This window comes from Hyperolius riggenbachi, chromosome 7 (assembly GCF_040937935.1).
Source record: "Hyperolius riggenbachi isolate aHypRig1 chromosome 7, aHypRig1.pri, whole genome shotgun sequence".
Lineage (NCBI taxonomy): Eukaryota > Metazoa > Chordata > Amphibia > Anura > Hyperoliidae > Hyperolius > Hyperolius riggenbachi.
The window spans coordinates 30,337,264-30,356,030 of record NC_090652.1 but is presented as its reverse complement, the minus strand read 5'-3'; the positions used below and the strand labels follow the sequence as shown (position 1 = coordinate 30,356,030).

General features: G+C 46.2%; 1 protein-coding gene across 2 annotated transcripts in view; it reads left to right on the top strand.

Moving 5' to 3' along the window:
- Positions 1–18,131, top strand: part of LOC137524218 (sulfotransferase 1 family member D1-like) — a 27,218-nt gene extending 9,087 nt beyond the window's left edge. For both annotated transcript variants that reach the window (XM_068243833.1, XM_068243834.1), the window contains exons 3-8: positions 188–313; positions 13,220–13,317; positions 14,902–15,028; positions 15,170–15,264; positions 15,378–15,552; positions 17,794–18,131. In XM_068243833.1, the coding sequence (XP_068099934.1) occupies positions 188–313; positions 13,220–13,317; positions 14,902–15,028; positions 15,170–15,264; positions 15,378–15,552; positions 17,794–17,900 (728 nt within the window). In that variant the 3' untranslated portion in view covers positions 17,901–18,131. The remainder of the gene's footprint in view (positions 1–187; positions 314–13,219; positions 13,318–14,901; positions 15,029–15,169; positions 15,265–15,377; positions 15,553–17,793) is intronic.
- Positions 18,132–18,767: the final 636 nt, after the last annotated feature.

The following is an 18,767-nucleotide window of genomic DNA, read 5'->3' as shown; positions in this document are numbered from 1 at the left end:
GTGATCATGTGACCAGATCCAAAATCATCCGTTTCCTTACTCTCTGGACTTTGTAAACAAAACAGTCTGCCTGGCCTATCATGTTCTTTCAAAGGAAAAATACATGCAAATGAGGATCCCCTGTATATAGGATAGCTATAACAAGATATTTATACATGTATTAATGGTGACTGTGTATTATTTGCAGGTACGACGTGGGTGAGTAAGATTGTGGACCTCATCATGAACCGAGGAGACTTGGAAAAAAGCCAGAAAGGAGCCATATTTGAGCGGGTGCCATTTCTGGAGAGTGCCGGGCCCGGAATGCCCTCAGGTACGGAGGCGGTAGTCGTGGCAGCTGAAAACGCCACTCAGTGTTAAAGATGCACTGCGCTAGCTTATCATCAGTAACACCATAAGAAGGTCTAAAGGTGGCCATAGATCAGGTCACTTGGTGGCCTATCAACCATCCATTTTGATTAATATAATCAAATTGGATGAAAATTGGTGCTGCCAAGTGCATGCCCAATAGACGATGTGACCAATTTTGGGCGGAAATTGGCCACATGAATCTGTCAGATATGCTGAAAGATGTCGGGCCGTCGTGGTCGGTCGGGTGTGCGGCGGTAACAGCAAATGGTATTGGGACAAATGAGACAAAACCCCGACGCTGTCCCCCTAATGGTCCAGACAAACCAATTAGGAGGTACTACTGCGAGGCATGTGCTCCAAGCAACAAAAACTCAATTACTGAGAAAATATCAAAAATATTTTATTAATTATCAAAATAGAGTATGCAGTAAAAAATTCACACATTTAAAACAAAAAAAACCGCCCAGTGGATGTCAGCACACCGTCCATTCATGCCACATTTGCACATAACCATTCAATCCTGGTCCCCTATTAATATTGATGATAGTAATGGCTCAAAAATCAGACATGAGCCAATATGGACAAGTAGCTCCAATAACAGTTCCTGGGTGGAAGAATCTGCTCAGTGTCAATAATTGATAGATATAGATTGAAGATCAGCAAAACCCAGCGTGTCATAGCAAGCATATACGGGGAGGGGAGCGCTTAAGCAAGGCAGGATGTTCTATTCCAATCCTGGTCTGTATAGCAAGCAACAGGCAGCCAAAGCAGGGAGGCGGTAAGCTGCAGAACAAGACAGGCCACCAAAGTTCATCAAAGCATCAAAAGGAGCGACGGACACTGCAAGCTGCCAGAGTGCACAGCATAGCGTGGACACAACAAGTGCTTCAAGATTAGGCAAAACATACAGTACCAAGTATGATGTCCCGTCAGCTCCAATCCGGGTATGTGATGAAGGATAAGGAGGATTTGAGCAGCTCCATACTTGTAGCAGGCAGTATATATCAGCGTCTCCCCAGTGGTTTATATGCAATATGTCTCCAATCCCACTCCTTGAACAGAGGACGTGTTGAAATGAGCAGAGTCCACCCTATCAACAGGGTGATCAGGTAGCGCAGAGTGGCACAAGGCAGGTGCGGACAGCCTCAGGACGCTGAGCCATGCTGTCCTGACATGTTTCACCGGACTTCCGGCTTTCTCAAAGGGGGGCGTGGCAGAGATATGTCACACGTCACAGCATTCATCTGAAATACTCAAGCCCATCAATCGGCGCCCACAGCGCCCGCCCCACACGGCCCAATCCCCAAAGGGGAGGGAAAGAGGCAACAACCTCAACCACTTACGAGCCGGGGGGGGGCGGGCGCAGCAGCCGCCGAGAGGCACGGCCAAACACACAGCAGCGCTGGGCACCGGACGCGCACACAATCCCCCAGCCACACCCACACAAAGGAGGGGGCAAGATGGCAAACAGAGGCTGTGGGACTAAGAAGCCCAGCCAGCCTCGCTGAGGGAGCGGTAAGGCATCACACTACCCAGAACTACGCACATAATGCTGGATACACAAAATAACATCATAAGCAGCTACATGTAAGACATGTTCTTAAATAAATGGTGGAAACCATAATCACCCTCAATATATGTTGGAGAGCCAACCCCAAAAAGAAGAGTTGTCTCTATCAATACTAAAGATAAGGAAATACTATTCCATTGATTAGTTTAAACACCACCCACATAACTAAATGTGGAGTTGAAAAAGAGGGGGGGGGGGGAAAGGGACGCTGCACCAGCACACACGGGCATAACACAGGCAAAAGACAGAGAGCAGTCACAGGTCCAAGGGACCTCATCTATAAAGGCAAAAAAGAGGAATAACTATTATTTTCATTTAGTCCAGGTGGATCCGTGGCCCGAAGGTCAAAGATCCACCTGGACTCCCTCTGGAGCAGCAGGCGATCACTATTACCACCACGGATTGTGCGATGGATGCGATCTAAACCAATAAATCGAATTCCCGACGGATTGCCGCCATGCATTGATTTGAAATGCCGGGCCACCGGCGTGGGGACCGTAGAGGTATTTTTGCTCACGATGCTGGTGATGTGCTCAGACATGCGAGATCTTAAATCGCGTTTTGTCTTGCCGACATAAAATGCCCCACAGGGACATGTCAATAAGTACACCACCAGCACCGTGCCACAATTAACAAAATGTGATAGATTCCAATGTCTATCATTGGGAAGCATGACTGTTTTTCCAACCTGAATGTAACGGCACATAGTGCAGCCGCCACATGTGTATGTACCCAAAACTTTACAGTGTTGATGTACATTACCATTCCCATGGAAGTGGCTCGTAACCAGTTTGTCCCGCAAGGATGGTGCCCGGCGAAATACAACTTGTGGTTTCTCAGGGACAATCTTAACAAGTTTGGGATCATTTGTGAGGATATGCCAATGGCGGTCCATTATCCGCTGAATTGATGCAGATTGTGCACAAAATTGCGTGCAAAATCTTAACACCTCAGATCCTTGTTTAGCACCCCCGGAAGATCCGAGTAGAGTGTCCCTGCTGCTCATGTGGGCTCTTTGATAAGCCCGTTTAAGGTGTTTATCACGGTAACCACGCGCCTGAAAACGTGCGCGAAGGTCATCCGCTTTCCTCTTAAAATCCACATTCTGTGAGCAATTGCGCCTTAAGCGAAGATATTGGCCCATAGGGATCCCCCTGATTGTGTGACCAGGGTGGAAGCTATCGGCTCGCAACAAAGAGTTAGTTGAGGTATCCTTGCGGTAAAGTTGGGTGAAGAGGTATCCCCGCTCATTAATACCCACCCTAATGTCCAGGAACGGGATGCTGAATGCATCCCATTGTGACGTGAATCTCAAATTGCGATCATTCGTGTTCAAGCAAGACACAAACCTCTGTAAGAGATCCGCGCCCCCCGTCCACAAAACGAAGATGTCATCAATGTACCTGTGCCACGTCAAAACGTGGCACAGGCACATCGAGAGACCATCACTTGAAAAAATATGACGTTCCCATGCCCCCAGGTACAGATTTGCGTACGACGGGGCACACGTAGTGCCCATCGCCGCCCCCTGCACCTGGAGGTAATGAGATTCCTCAAAAACAAAGATGTTGTTGTGCAATAGGAACCGCAGGAGGGATGAGAGGAAGAGACTGTGAGGCACATATTGTAACCCTAGTTCACTCAAAAATAAGTCAATCGCATCAATCCCCAAATTGTGCGGAATGCTTGAGTATAAGGCCTCCACATCGAGGGCCACAAGCAACGTGCCCTCAGGCACCTGCATCCCATCCAAAATCTGGAGGAGGTGCAGGGTATCACGAGTGTATGAAGGAAGGGACTTGACATGAGGCTGCAGATGCCGATCGATATATACACTCACCCTCTCCGTTAGGGAACCCCTACCCGACACAATAGGTCGTCCTGGTGGTTTAATAGGGTTTTTATGCACTTTAGGAAGTGCATAAAAAGTTGGAGTGATCGGATCTGCAACCTTTAGAAAAGTCCCCACATCATCATCTATCACATCACGCCTCACCGCATCATCAATGATGGTGAAGAGTTCCTTCTGACAGCGAACGGCCCTCGATGGGGAGACCACAACATAGCACTCCCGCACCCTCAGAATGTCCAGACACATCTCCCTGTATGCTGGGGTGGTCATGACCACCACATTACCGCCTTTGTCGGCGGGCTTGATGGTCCATTGATTCTGAGTTGATAGTTCAGTAAGTGCGGAAAGCTCCTCATCACTCAAATTACTGTGCCGCACAGTCCCCCTGTCCACCTCCCTCAAGTCCTTCTCAACAACAGAAATAAATGTCCTCAAATTCGGGCAAAGCGTAAACGGGGGGAACCTCTTGGATCTATTGAACAGACCAAAATCCTGTAGTTGAGGGTGATATCCACAGGGTGGAGGAGGACATGACCATGTCTCCTCGTCCCCTGTGTTCACCTCATCCTGTAACTCAAAAAGATTACGAAGTGCCACCAAATCATTATCTGACCATTCACGAACAACTGGATAAGAGGCAACCTTCCTTTTAGAGTCCTGTCTGAATAACTGCATCAGGACTCGTCTTCCGAACAGATGCAGATCAACAACTGTTCTAAATACGTCAATATCATTGGTGGGACAGAATCCCAATCCCTTACTTAAAATTTGTATAACAGTTTAAGAGAGATTCTCTCCAGTAAGGTTAATTATCTGTGGAACCCCAGAGGCATGATCAGGATTAACCAGTTCTGTATTGTGCTGAATCAAATAATGACCCCCACCGAAGGTGGGGTCTAGAAGTTTAAAGAGGAGGATGATGACGCAGAAGAAAGCGTATCGCATCCACCCATTGCCATAGGCAATTTTTGAGACTCGCCTATCTCTCCTTTTGATTTTCCACCACCACATCCTTGTACCTTTTTAGTTACTTTATTCTTCTCTTTTTCTTTTTCCTTTTCTTTTTCAGCCCTGGCACGTGTATAGTGGTCTTTGTTGGTGTTCTTCTTAGAACCCAAACTCGCTATGCTAGCTGAACTAGCACTGCTAACCGAGGAATCAGACTCCTCCACTTCCACCACTAATTGCGGGGGCTGACCAGGAGTCTCCACAGGCCGGACACCCGGCCTCCCCCCCTTGGGCCTGGGGCCTTGTTTTTTAACCCCCCACCTGTACGCTGTCCCAACTCTATAGGCGGTTTTATCTCTTACTAATTTTTGATCCCGTTGAATAATTAGTCCTTTATTAAATTTTTTAATATGGTTCTCTAGCTCCTCATTCCGTTTTCTATATAATGGATCCTCCTGAAATGCCTCCAAAGAACCACTCACTGACTCAATTTCCTTTTCGACTAAATCAAGGTCGCCTCCATCCAGCTCATTCATCAAGGTAAGACATACCCGGGCACATGTTTCATAATTAGATTCCCATTTATTTTTAAATTCTTGTGGAATATTATTTCTATGGGGAAACACTTGAAAGCGCAACCACATAGGTGCAAAATGATCGTCTAAATATCGTTTGTTATATTTCAGATTCCAGTACAGTCTGGATTTCTTTTCATACAACTTCGTTAGCTTCCTAAAGCCCCCATTGATCAACTGGTGAGCCTCCCTATCTCCCCGTGACTGTGAGCAATCTCTCTCCACCTGCAAAACCAATGTGTCCCAGCGCAGCATCCCCAACAAGGAAAAAATCCACCAAACAACTGTGAACAACGGATAGAAACCCGGGGACTAAGTCCCAATTAACCCCCGAAAATTGGGTATTGCCTCCTATGGGAAACGTTCCGGTCACAAAAAATAATTTATTAGTTGGAGTACTGCCAAGCAAATGAATTAGACAAACCAATTAGGAGGTACTACTGCGAGGCATGTGCTCCAAGCAACAAAAACCCAATTACTGAGAAAATATCAAAAATATTTTATTAATTATCAAAATAGAGTATGCAGTAAAAAATTCACACATTTAAAACAAAAGAAACCGCCCAGTGGATGTCAGCACACCGTCCATTCATGCCACATTTGCACATAACCATTCAATCCTGGTCCCCTATTAATATTGATGATAGTAATGGCTCAAAAATCAGACATGAGCCAATATGGACAAGTAGCTCCAATAACAGTTCCTGGGTGGAAGAATCTGCTCAGTGTCAATAATTGATAGATATAGATTGAAGATCAGCAAAACCCAGCGTGTCATAGCAAGCATATACGGGGAGGGGAGCGCTTAAGCAAGGCAGGATGTTCTATTCCAATCCTGGTCTGTATAGCAAGCAACAGGCAGCCAAAGCAGGGAGGCGGTAAGCTGCAGAACAAGACAGGCCACCAAAGTTCATCAAAGCATCAAAAGGAGCGACGGACACTGCAAGCTGCCAGAGTGCACAGCATAGCGTGGACACAACAAGACCTAATGGTCCATGTGGTCCCCCCGGTGCGCAGTGCACTATAAACGATGTCACGTGCGCACATGATGCGGACAGATAATGTATAGTGCACTAGGCACCGGGGGGGAGCACATTGACCATTAGAGGGACAGCGTTGGGCCAACCAGGCGACAGATGCGGCGTCACAAAGCCGATTTCTGGATCAATTTCAGGACGGGTTCACATATAACAACGTTTTTTTTCCGGCACTTTCCACGGGTGCGTTTGCGTTAGGGTAATGAGTTTTTAACGCGTTTTTGGTGCTTTAGCGTTTTGATGGTTTTTTTAGGCAAATGCGATTTTTATGCGTTTTGCGTGCATTTGTACGCAATTGCGGTTCGCTAATATAAAACGCATATGCATTTTCTATGCGTTTTTTTTTTTAGTTAAATGTATGCAAATCATTAGGAAGACAACAGGAAGTGGAAACACATCAGAGATCTTTCCTTTTAAATTAAAAACGCTGCAGAAAACGCAGTAAAAATTTAACGCATATGCGTAACCATAGACTTTCATTATGTGCGTTTTGGCAGCCAGCCTGCATATTATGCAACACAGCAAGCGTCTGCAGAACATTTACTGTAAATCGCAGGCGGAACGCTGGTCCTTCTGCGTCTCATAGACTAACATTGCTGCCTAAAACGCAGCATTTCCCGCTCCGCAAGCGTTTCTACCATGTGTGCACCCGGCCTCAACTGGAAAGGCTTTTTGACTTGCCCTGGATCAATCAGGGCCGGTTTAAGCAACAATGGGGCCCTAGGGCAAAATAAACCTGGGGGGCCCCCAACAGATACCCCGGAACAAAAATCGGCATTAAGGGACCTTTTTTTGCAGCTGGTATAGTCAGGGTGTGATGTCCCAAATTGGTCGGAGCTCCACATTCTGGCTATCCCAGCCTGCATGGGGGGCAAGGGGTTAAAAAGCTTCAGGAGGGGGGACCCCACATAATTAAAAAAAAAAAAATTCCCACTCTCTAAACACTCTAAAATGGGAAAATAGAAAAAAATGCCAGGGATCTTCATACAGCCATATTGCGGCAGTATAGCGATCCCTGGCCAAAGCGCTGCTGCTGCGTATGGACCCCCCGGAAACGCCCTCAGGAAATGTATTGCTCTTTCTTTTGATACATGTAAAATTACACTACCATTAGGTTTGCTACTAAAAGTGACATTTATCGCATTTGAAAGTATACTTTTTTCCTTCGAAACTTTAAAATCGATTTTCTCAAAAACTATAAGGTCTTTTTGAAAAATTGTTTTTTCCTCTTATTCCCAATGATCTCCTTAACATATCCTGCAAATTTGCAAATTTAGGGTTCCTAGCATTCAAGGTGGATTTGCTATTAACCGTTAAAGTCAGCAGGTTTTTAAATGTGTATTTGTTTTCCTTTGAAACTTTAAAATCTATTTTCTCAAAAACTATAAGGTATTTTTGAGAAAAAACTAGTTTTTCCTCTTGTAGCCACTGGGGGCCCCTACAGGCTCTGGGGCCCTGGGGCAATTGCCTCCTTTGCCTCTATGGTAGCGCCGGTCCTGGGGTCAATTAGGGCATGTGTGTGCTAAGGACAACCATTTTTTTTTTCTGGTTGAACTTGATAGATGTCTTTTTTTTTTCCAACCAAACTATTTTACTATGTATATAAAATACAAATTAGGGCACCTGGAGATTTGGGCGCAGGGTAAACCCGAAAAATGTCTCACCCTGTTCCTGCAAAAGTCCTGGCAGCGTTAATTACTATTCCCCCTCCAGGCCGCCATTGACACTGGGGTAAGACGTAATTCAGCTGTTGCTACTGGCCGAATTACACAGTTTTTATCTAATTTGGGCTCAGTATATAAGGCCCTGTCTTGAACACAGAAGCAAATAACTGTAAATAGGCATCACCAACACCGTGACTATCATTTTGGCAAATCTAGCAAAAAAATCTCTGATATTCTTTTCACAGACATCATTCTGCCGATAGGCAACCTTAAAGGGGAACTTCAGCCTAAACAAACATACTGTCATCAAGTTACATTAGTTATGTTAATTAGAATAGATAGGTAATATAATCTCTTACCCACCCTGTTTTAAAAGAACAGGCAAATGTTTGTGATTCATGGGGGCTGCCATCTTTTTGGTTGACAGGAGGTGACAGGGAGGATAAGACACAGTTTCAACTGTCCTGTGTCCTGATTACCCCTCCCAGCTGCACACGCTAGGCTTCAAATGTCAAATTCAAAATGTAAAAAAAAAAAAATTGCACCAAAACAACAGAACGAGAACAACAAAATCAGAAATCCCATCATGCTTTGCACAGCATCAGGGGAAAAAAGCCCGGGCAGTTTTCTTCTGTGCAGCTAAAAATGAGGCTTGTATAAGAGAAACAAAGTTCTGATGCTGTGAAACTGTTAAAGAAACACAAAGCCTTTTCAGTGTCGATTTTTAGTCCGGAGGTTCACTTTAATTACATGATACCATGAGCAGCAAGTACAAGTCAGACTTCTTACAACAGAGCACTTACTGAGCATATTAACTTCTGGGCTATGCCCAGAATTTATGATCAGAATTCTCGTCATCATGCCAGCGGCCAGCCAGTCAGCCACACCCTGAATGGGTAATAGAGTACGTATCTCCTATACCACAGTGCTGAACATAATCAGTAGGGATGGGACGAATCCACAATTTCTTCGAATCCGAATCCGAATCTAAAAAGGTTCTCGAATATCTCGAACCTTTCGAATCCCGAATCTAACGAATCCTGCACATAAAAATTGTGCGATCCATGGTATAGTTGCCCGCAGTATAGGTACCCAGGCATAGGTAGCGAGGTAAAGGTGCCTTCAGTATAGCTAGCTAGGTATGGGTGCCTTCAATATTGGTAGCTTTCAGTATAGGTAGCAAGGTATAGGGGCCTTCAGTATAGGTAGCAGGGTTTATGGGCCTTCAGTATAGGTAGCAGGGTTTATGGGCCTTCAGTATAGGTAGCAGGGTATATGGGCCTTCAGTATAGGTAGCAGGGTATATGGGCCTTCAGTATAGGTAGCAGGGTTTATGGGCCTTCAGTATAGGTAGCAGGGTTTATGGGCCTTCAGTATAGGTAGCAGGGTATATGGGCCTTCAGTATAGGTAGCAGGGTATATGGGCCTTCAGTATAGGTAGCAGGGTATATGGGCCTTCAGTATAGGTAGCAGGGTATATGGGCCTTCAGTATAGGTAGCAGGGTATATGGGCCTTCAGTATAGGTAGCAGGGTATATGGGCCTTCAGTATAGGTAGCAGGGTATAGGGGCCTTCAGTATAGGTAGCAGGGTTTATGGGCCTTCAGTATAGGTAGCAGGGTTTATGGGCCTTCAGTATAGGTAGCAGGGTATATGGGCCTTCAGTATAGGTAGCAGGGTATATGGGCCTTCAGTATAGGTAGCAGGGTATATGGGCCTTCAGTATAGGTAGCAGGGTATATGGGCCTTCAGTATAGGTAGCAGGGTATATGGGCCTTCAGTATAGGTAGCAGGGTATATGGGCCTTCAGTATAGGTAGCAGGGTATATGGGCCTTCAGTATAGGTAGCAGGGTATATGGGCCTTCAGTATAGGTAGCAGGGTATATGGGCCTTCAGTATCGGTAGCAAGGTATAGGGGCCTTCAGTATAGGTAGCACAGTACATGTGCTTTCAGTATTGGTAGGTAACTAGGTATAGGGGCCTTCAGTATAGGTAGCAGGGTATATGTGCCTTCAGTATAGGTAGCAGGGTATATGTGCCTTCAGTATAGGTAGGTAGCTAGGTATAGGGGCCTTCAGTATAGGTAGTAAGGTACACCGTACATGTGCCTTCAGTGTAGGTAGGTAGGTAGGTAAAGGGACCTTCAGTATAGGTAGCAGGGTATAGGGCCTTAAGTATAGGTAGGTATGTAAGTAGGTAGGTATAGGGGCCTTTAGGTAGGTAGGTAGGTAAAGGGACCTTCAGTATAGGTAGCAGGGTATAGGGTCTTAAGTATAGGTAAGTATGTAGGTAGGCAGGTATAGGTACCTTTAGGTAGATAGGTACGTATAGGGGGCCTGTAGGTAGGTAGGTATGTATTGAGGCCTGTAGGTAGGTATAGTGGCCTGTAGGTAGGTATAGGGGCCTTTAGGTAGGTAGGTATAGGGGCCTTTAGGTAGGTAGGTAGGTATGTATAGGGGGCCTTTAGGTAGGTATAGGGGACCTTTAGGTAGGTGGGCATAGCGGCCTGTAGGTAGGTAGGTAGGTAGGTATAGCAGCCTGTAGGTAGGTAAGGATAGTGGCCGGTAGGTAGGTAGGTATAGTGGCCTGTAGGTAGGTATAGTTGCCTGTAGGTAGGTAGGTATAGTGTCCGGTAGGTAGGTAGGTATAGGTGCCTTTAGGTAGGTAGGTATGTATAAGGGGCCTGTAGGTAGGTGGGTAGGTAGGTATTGAGGCCTGTAGGTAGGTATAGTGGCCTGTAGGTAGGTAGGTATAGGGGCCATTAGGTAGGTAGGTAGGTAGGTATAGGGGCCTTTAGGTAGGTAGGTAGGTATAGGGGTCTTTAGGTAGGTATAGGGGCCTTTAGGTAGGCAGGTAGGTGCGTATAGGGGGCCTTTAGGTAGGTATAGGAGCCTGTAGGTAAGTAGGTATAGCGGCCTGTAGGTAGGTAGGTATAGCGGCCTGTAGGTAGGTAGGGATAGTGTTAGGTCGGTAGGTAGGTAGGTAGAACCCCCCTCCCCCGCCAACCCCCCCACGGCCCCCTCCGTCCCCCGTGCCTCCTCCGCTCACCCCTGCATAATAATCTACTCACCTTTCCCGTGGAGCGCAGAGCGGCAGACCTCTTCGTTACTTCCCTGTTCCCTCTAGTGGCCGGACCGGCTCTTACTGATGACGTCATTGTAAGAGCCGGTCACTAGGGGGAACCAGGAAGTCGGCGAGAGGTCTGCCGCTCTGCGCTCCGCTATGGATAGGTGAGTGGATGCGGGCAGGGGGGGCGAGCGGAGGAGGCGCGGGGGGGTCGGATGAGGTCGGAGGAGGACGAGTGGGAGCGGCGGATGCGCGGCGATGCGGCGTCGGGATTCGGCGGATTCGTATAGTGGAAAATGGCGTCGGGATTCGAATCCACGAATCTCGAATATTTCCTAATATTCGAGGGATTTGTGGATTCGCCGGATTCGTCGTCCCACCCCTAATAATCAGTAACAGCTACCTAGGGTTTGCAGGCATTAAACGCAGTGTTTTGGGCGACGGGCAAAAGCAACGTTTTTAGGGATCGAGTGCCATCCCATGCAAGTGAATGGAAGCGTTTAGTACGAGCTTCTGCAGGCTTTCATGAAAGCCTGTTAGTGGATGCCGGTGTCTTTTCTCAAAAGCAACATGCAGCTTCTAGAAGGCGTTTGCTGTTGCTGGTGTTACGTTTGAATGCCAGCAAAAGCCACTGAAAGCCAATAAAAACCAACAATAGCACGTATTTTCACATCCTGCAGACAAAAATTCCAGCCCTTTCCTGCAAAAGCCACCAAAAGCTCAGAAAATGCAACGCTCGGAAACGCTACGCACTGAAAGGCATTAAAAGCCCTCAAAAGACTTAGGGCTTGATTCACAAAAGAGTGCTAACTGTTAGCACGGCCGTTTTCGCGCGAATTTTCGCATTGCGCGTGCTCGCGAATTTTCGCGCTAAACGATAACGTTTTCACGCGCAAGCGCGAATTTTCTCGCGAAAACGATATCGATTTCGCAGTAAAATTCGCGTTTGCGCGCGAAAACGTTATCGTTTCGCGCGAAAATTCGCGATCGCGCACAATGCGAAAATTCGCGCGAATACGGCCGTGTTAACAGTTAGCACCCTTTTGTGAATCAAGCCCCTAGAAAGCTTAGCTGTTAAACACTAGCGTTTAAAAAAAATAAAACAAATAACGGCTTTGAAGGAGACGCTGAGCAGAAGCTCGGCAGAAGCCAGTGTGAAACAACCCCCCCCCCCCCCCCCGATTTGTGCTGTAGCAGGGTGAGCCATCATTTGGCAACAAAAAAAACGTGCCAACCAACCGTGTAAGCCATCAGATATCCTGTGTGACCCTGAAAACCTGGTTTGGACTATCATGGTGGACCACACTGAGTGCTTCTAAAGATATGTGAATTATTATTATTTTTATGCAGCACATTACAGGGTACTTAAAAAATGGGATGGTGAATGAGATACTAATAACACCGAGTTGATGTTCTTTTATGCAAATTTGTGATGCTTGGAAACAGGGCCGGCCCTAGACTTTTTGCCGCCCGAGGCAAAATTAGAAAAAAATCCCCCCCCCCCCAGCCGGGGGGGGGGGGGGGCGCCGAGCTGGAGGGGTAGCGTGCAGAAAAGGGGCATTGGGCCTAGCGGTGGGGATCTGGCAAAGCCGTCTATTTGGGCGGCGTTGCCGGAAGTGACGTCAGTGGAGCACACGATGGAATGCGGAAGAGGTGAGTGATTCCCCCGCCCGTTGCCTCTTAATCATATGCACGCTGGTACTTAACACTGGAGGAGGAGCGCAGATCGGGAGACCCAGGTGAGGGAGGGGGGATCCAACCCCCCTCCCCACCGCTCGGCCCAATATCCCCTTTCTGCCAGCTACCCCTCCAGCTCGGCGGGCGGTCCCCAGCATCCATGGACAGGCGGGTGCCGCACCCCAGATCTGCCGCCTGAGGCAAATGTTTCACCCCGCCTCATGAGCGGGCCGGCCCTACTTGGAAATGGACTAATGAAATGCTGCAGCGGCTGCTTTTGAATGTTCTGTTTCCAAGCTATATGGTTCTGCATAAAATTTGCATTGACTGAGCAAATTCAAAAATTTCACACCACCAATTGTCCCCCAGCAGGATAATCTGATGTTCACTTCCCACCACATTCAAGGTTGTTTGAAGAAAGTCCATTAACCTACCACTAGGCTGTCTTTCATTGTACCCTTTCTATCGTTCTCTTCCAGCAACCGACGTCCTAAACAAGATGGACTCTCCGCGAGTGATTAAGACACATCTTCAGGCGGAGGTCCTTCCCAAGAGCTTCTGGGAGAAAAACTGTAAGGTCTGATTATTTATAACAAATTCAAGTCTGAGGCCACTAAGTAGGCAAGTACACTGCAGGAAGACTCATGGGGGGTACTCAGAACCATTGGTGTAAATAATAAGTGAGCGATACATATAAGATAGAGGATGGAAGATCCAACAAACAGATATTGGCCTCAATTCACTAAGCTTTTCTCCTGTCTTTAATAACGTTTCTAGAGTTGTTACCATGGTGATAAGGCATGTAGTATTCAGGAAACATTTTACCTCAGGAAAACCTAAAGTTAACTCTTCTGTCTTTAAGTTAACTCTTTAATCCTTAAAATAACTCCAGAGTTAAAGACAGGCTGTTCATTAACTGTGTGTGAAAATATCTACAGAGGAGGTAAATTAACTACAGAGGAGGTAAATTAACTACAGAGGAGGTAAATTAACTACAGAGGAGGTAACGTAAGGAATGAAGAGATAAAATAACTCTCTTACTGTGTGGAGGTAAATTTTCTCTTGCCTTATTATCTCCAGCATGATCTTAGTGAATTGAGGCCATTGGCCTCAATTCACTAAGCTTATCTCCTGTCTTTAATAACGTTTCTAGCGTTATCACCATGGTGATGAGGCATGCAGTATTCAGGAAACATTTTACCTCAGGGAAACCTAAAGTTAACTCTTCTGTCTTTAAGTTAAGGAGAGATCTCTAAAGTTAACTCTTCAATCCTTAAAAGAACTCCAGAATTCTGAAAATAACTACAGAGGCGGTAACTTAACTACAGAGGAGGTAACTTAAGGAATGAAGAGGTAAGATAACTCTCTCACGTGTGGAGGTAAGTTTTCTCTTGCCTTATTATCTCCAGCATGATCTTAGTGAATTGAGGCCATTCTTCTACTTAATTCTGATAGTAAAAATGTTACTATGACCTAACCTAACCCTATTCTCACATAGAACCCTCCCTCTACTGATGCCTGATCTTAACCCCCCTGGTGGTGTTTGACCTTAACCCCCCCCCCTTCCCCGTGGTGCCTAACCTTAACCTCCAAGGACCCGCCCCCAACTCCTAACACTAAAGACGCAGCCCCGCCTCCTAGCCCCCAATATTTTCACCGCCATAGGCATTAATGTTAAAAGCTGCAATATTTATAGCCACTATTTGCGTAGAGGGTGGCCCCAGTGCCCGCTATGTTATCGGGCGTCTCCAAGGGCCAATATTATTGTTTATAGCTGCTAATTATGGCTTTTAACATTGCCACCTACTTTGGGTATACACGTGCATGTTCATACATGAGCATGCATGTTCGTGCTCTTTACAAACATTCCCAAGCAAAGTCATATCTACAATATCTCCGTTCTAATCCGAGTAATCAGGAGACGCGACCACCTGAAGTCCATCTAACTCAGGAATGTCCAACTCCAGTCCTCAAGGGTGGAGATCCTCCCACATTTTTGGAACTGAATCAGGAAAGGTTTGGTTCATCAAGCAGAACCCACTTCTCCTTTTCTCAGTGCATCCTAAACACTGGCGTGGATATGGTCCCGGTGGACTGGAGTTCAACACCTGTGATCTACCCTGAGAAAGGAGGAGTAACATCTGCTAACGTTTATTTGTAGATGATCTACGTAGCCAGAAATGCAAAGGATGTGGCAGTATCCTATTATCACTTCTACAGGATGGCCTATGGACACCCAGAGCCAGGGACGTGGGATGAATTCCTGAACTCGTACATGGAAGGAAACGGTATGTCAAGTCATCATTTGCTCATGAAGAATCTACTAGTAGGGACTACAACATGTATGGTCCAATCTTGGACTAGATAAAACTGTGGACATCTATCATATTTTATTTCTAATTTCTCGGCTTTCCTTTTCTGTCTGGCAGTTGCCTTTGGGTCATGGGCCAAACACGTGAAGGACTGGTGGAAGATGAGAAAACAATATAAGATCTTGTACCTGTTCTACGAAGACATGTTGTTGGTAAGGTGACACTCTCTATCGATCATATAGAAAATACAGGAATATAATAATATAGGAATATTTCATGAACTGATTCCTGATGACTTTTCTCCTCATGACTCTGGCTTGGCTAGGATCCAAGAGGGGAGATTGAGAAAGTGATGAAGTTCATGGGAAAGGATCTACCAATAGAGGTTGTGGAGAAGATCAACAAAAATACCTCCTTCAAAGCCATGAAGGAAAACCCCATGGCCAACTACAGTACATTCCCATACATGGATCACTCCATTTCACCATTTATGAGGAAAGGTAGGACTTAACAATGCTCCTCACTCTTTACGGTTTTCCTTTCACAAATCCTTTAACATACAAGCGCAGGAATGATCAAAAATTCTGGAACTATAAGACATAGGGCGATGAATAAAAAAGTAACTCCTTTTACATTATTTACGTAATCAATACTAGAATTAACCCAAACCACCATTCTATAAATAACTATGAGTAATAATATTTTCAACAGTTGAACTGCAATCCTGGCTTGCACACTCTTTACAATGCATGTGTGAACCATGTTTATAGGTGTTTCAACACACTGGGTGCAAGGTCACTGTTAATGATTGGTGGGGGGAAGGGATGCCCACTGGATCACGTTTTATGTTTACACTATTGGGTGGGTCTTCCTCCTCCCCATTTATTCAGGTGTCTCCGACTCCACGCCCCCCCAGGGCACTCTGTACATAACAATTGATAAGGGGCACCAAAACCTGCCAATGGCAACTACAGTGTCAGAGGTGCAAGAAGGGGACGGGGAGCAGTTTGGTAATGATTACCACTTTCAAAGTATCTATAGAAGTGATTTTTATGAGCACAGGCCCAATAGAGAGCTAATACTGTGGTTGAGGGAGGGCCCCGATGCGGTGGCTACTTCTGCAAACCCTATTGCTATGCCCCTGATCACGCTTCTTTCAGCTGTTGCAGAGGCATGTTCACAGCTTCACATATGCTGTCTATCCATCTTAGCCTCTGTAATCCTCTTCTTCTTTTGCCCTCCTCAGTTTTTCAAAGCATCAAGGATTTCTCCAAAGAATCCAGTCTTCTCATTATGTGACCAAAGTATTTGTGTTTTAATAGTAGTATCAGCCCTTCTAGTGAATGCTCTGGGATTATTTCTTTTAAGTATTGACTGGTTAGATCTTCCAGCAGTCCAGGGAACTGAACAAATAAACCTAACATGCAAGTCGCCTCTAACTATTATGGGAAATTTTAGCTTATCATAACGTCTAGCTGTTGGTCAATTAACCAGCTGCAGACTAACGGATCAGCAACCAGAGATTTTTGATTAGACAGTGGAGCGGGCTGCTATCAGGGAAGGAGAAGGGTAAGAGGGTAGATAGTGGATAGAGAAAATTTTTAGGATATTAAAGCAGGATTGTCAGCCACAAAATCAAATTCCATTTACCCACTGCTCTGTGTTTATTATGCAGTCTGCAAGCTGACCCTGCATTGCAAGCATTCCAATATAATCATAAATGTTTCTGCAGTAGTGAATCTTATCTCAGTCACCCTGGCTCTATTCTGGTACATTGCTGAGGAGAGGGAAGCTTGTTTTCTCCCCTCCCTCCCACATTCCTGCTCCTAACTAAACTGGCTGAGGGCAGTTCAGTGAGCTGCTGAAATCTGATCTATGCTATGCTCACATGTGTTTAAAAGCAAGCTAGATATGACAGTGCAGCTTGTAGGAGAAAAAAAAAGAGAAAGGAATAAAATTACATCAGGAGTGGCTTCCGTCAGAAGAAGTAAAAATGGAAAATGCCAGAAACAGGTTTCTCTTTATTTACTAAATAAAATTCACTTAAAGAGAACCCGAGGTGGGTTCTAAGAATCCTATTAGAATACAGAAGCTGGGTCTGCATACAATGCCCAGCCTCTGTTGCTATACCGTCTCCCCCCTGCGCTCTGCTATGCCCCATAAATCAATCGCCGTGCTGGCGACGGCTGTTTACATGTGAAGTGTCAGTCTGAATCTCCCCCGCCTCCTCCATAGCGCCGGTCCCCGCCCACGTCCCTTCCCTCCCCGCTGATTGGAGGGAAGGGATGCGGGCAGGGCCCGGCGCTGTGGAGGAGGCGGGGGAGCGGCAGACTGACACTTCACATGTAAACAGCCGGCTGGCGACATGCTGCGTGTCGCCAGCATGGCGTATGATTTATGGGGGCATAGCAGAGCGCAGGGGGGCTTAGGGGGGAAACAGTATAGCAACAGAGGCTGGGCATTATATGTAGACCCAGCCTCTGTGTGCTAATAGGATTCTTAGAACCCACCTCGGGTTCTCTTTAAATCAAAACGTGGACAGTACAATACATCTGTTATATAAGTAGAACAAGTATTTATCTACTTATATATGTGTTTTTATGGCATAGTATGGCTGTTCCTGCTGCTTTAAAGTTCACATAATTATATATCATGTGCCAGATGCTCGTCCGCCACAGATCACTGAGCTAATGCACCCTTACAATGCCTATATTACAGCTCAGTTTTGTCTCTCTATCCAGGGATCTTCGGAGACTGGAAGAACCAATTCACGGTGGCCCAGAACGAGATATTTGATCAATATTACAGTAGGGAAATGTCAGACACAGACCTCACCTTCCGCATGTAGCAGTGACCCAAATGGACAACTTCCTAGAACCAGAATCACCTTCACCGGACCTTTCCGCAGCCGTCAGCCGAGCCTTCTCTACAACTGAAGAACATGCTGATGACACAAGTTGTCTTCCTTTATGTTATAAACAACTCCTCTGACGTCTGGGGCTTGTGGGCTCTGACGCAACATCTCCAGGAAGGACTGTGGTGTAAACAAGATCAATAAATTCAGTATAGTGAACGAGAATAGGTCATCATGTTTTGTGTGATATGCTATCTGATAATTTTGCTTAGTCCCTAGTAACAACTGTCTACAAGTATCTCTGTTATCATTTAGATATATTTCCTATACACCCAAGGAAGCCCCTCCTTGGGTTTCCAATGGGGGACAGAATGAGGCACAAAGAGGGACAGAAGGAGGCTCAGGAGCACAGAAAGAGGCACAAAGAGGGGCACAAAGGGACAGAAGGAGGCACAAGGGCCAGAAGAAGGCGCAAAGGAGGACAGAAGGAAGCACAGGGGGGGGGGGGCACAAAGGGGGCAGAAGAAGGCATAATGAGGGACAGAAAGAGGCATAATGGGGGACAGAGGGAGACACAATGGGGGACAAAAGGAGACACAGGAGGACAGAAGGAGGCACAGGGGGATTGAAGGATGCACACTGGGGGACAGAAGGTGGCACAAAGGGGGGGCTGAAGGAGGCACAATGGGGGACAGAATAAGGCACAATGGGGAATAGAAGGAGGCACAGAGAGACAGAAGAAGGCACAAAAGGAGACAGAAGAAGGCAGAGGGGGACTGAAGGGAGACAGAAGGAGGCATAGGGGACAGACGGGTGCATAGGGAGACAGAAGAAAGCACAAAGGGGCACAGAATGAGCCAG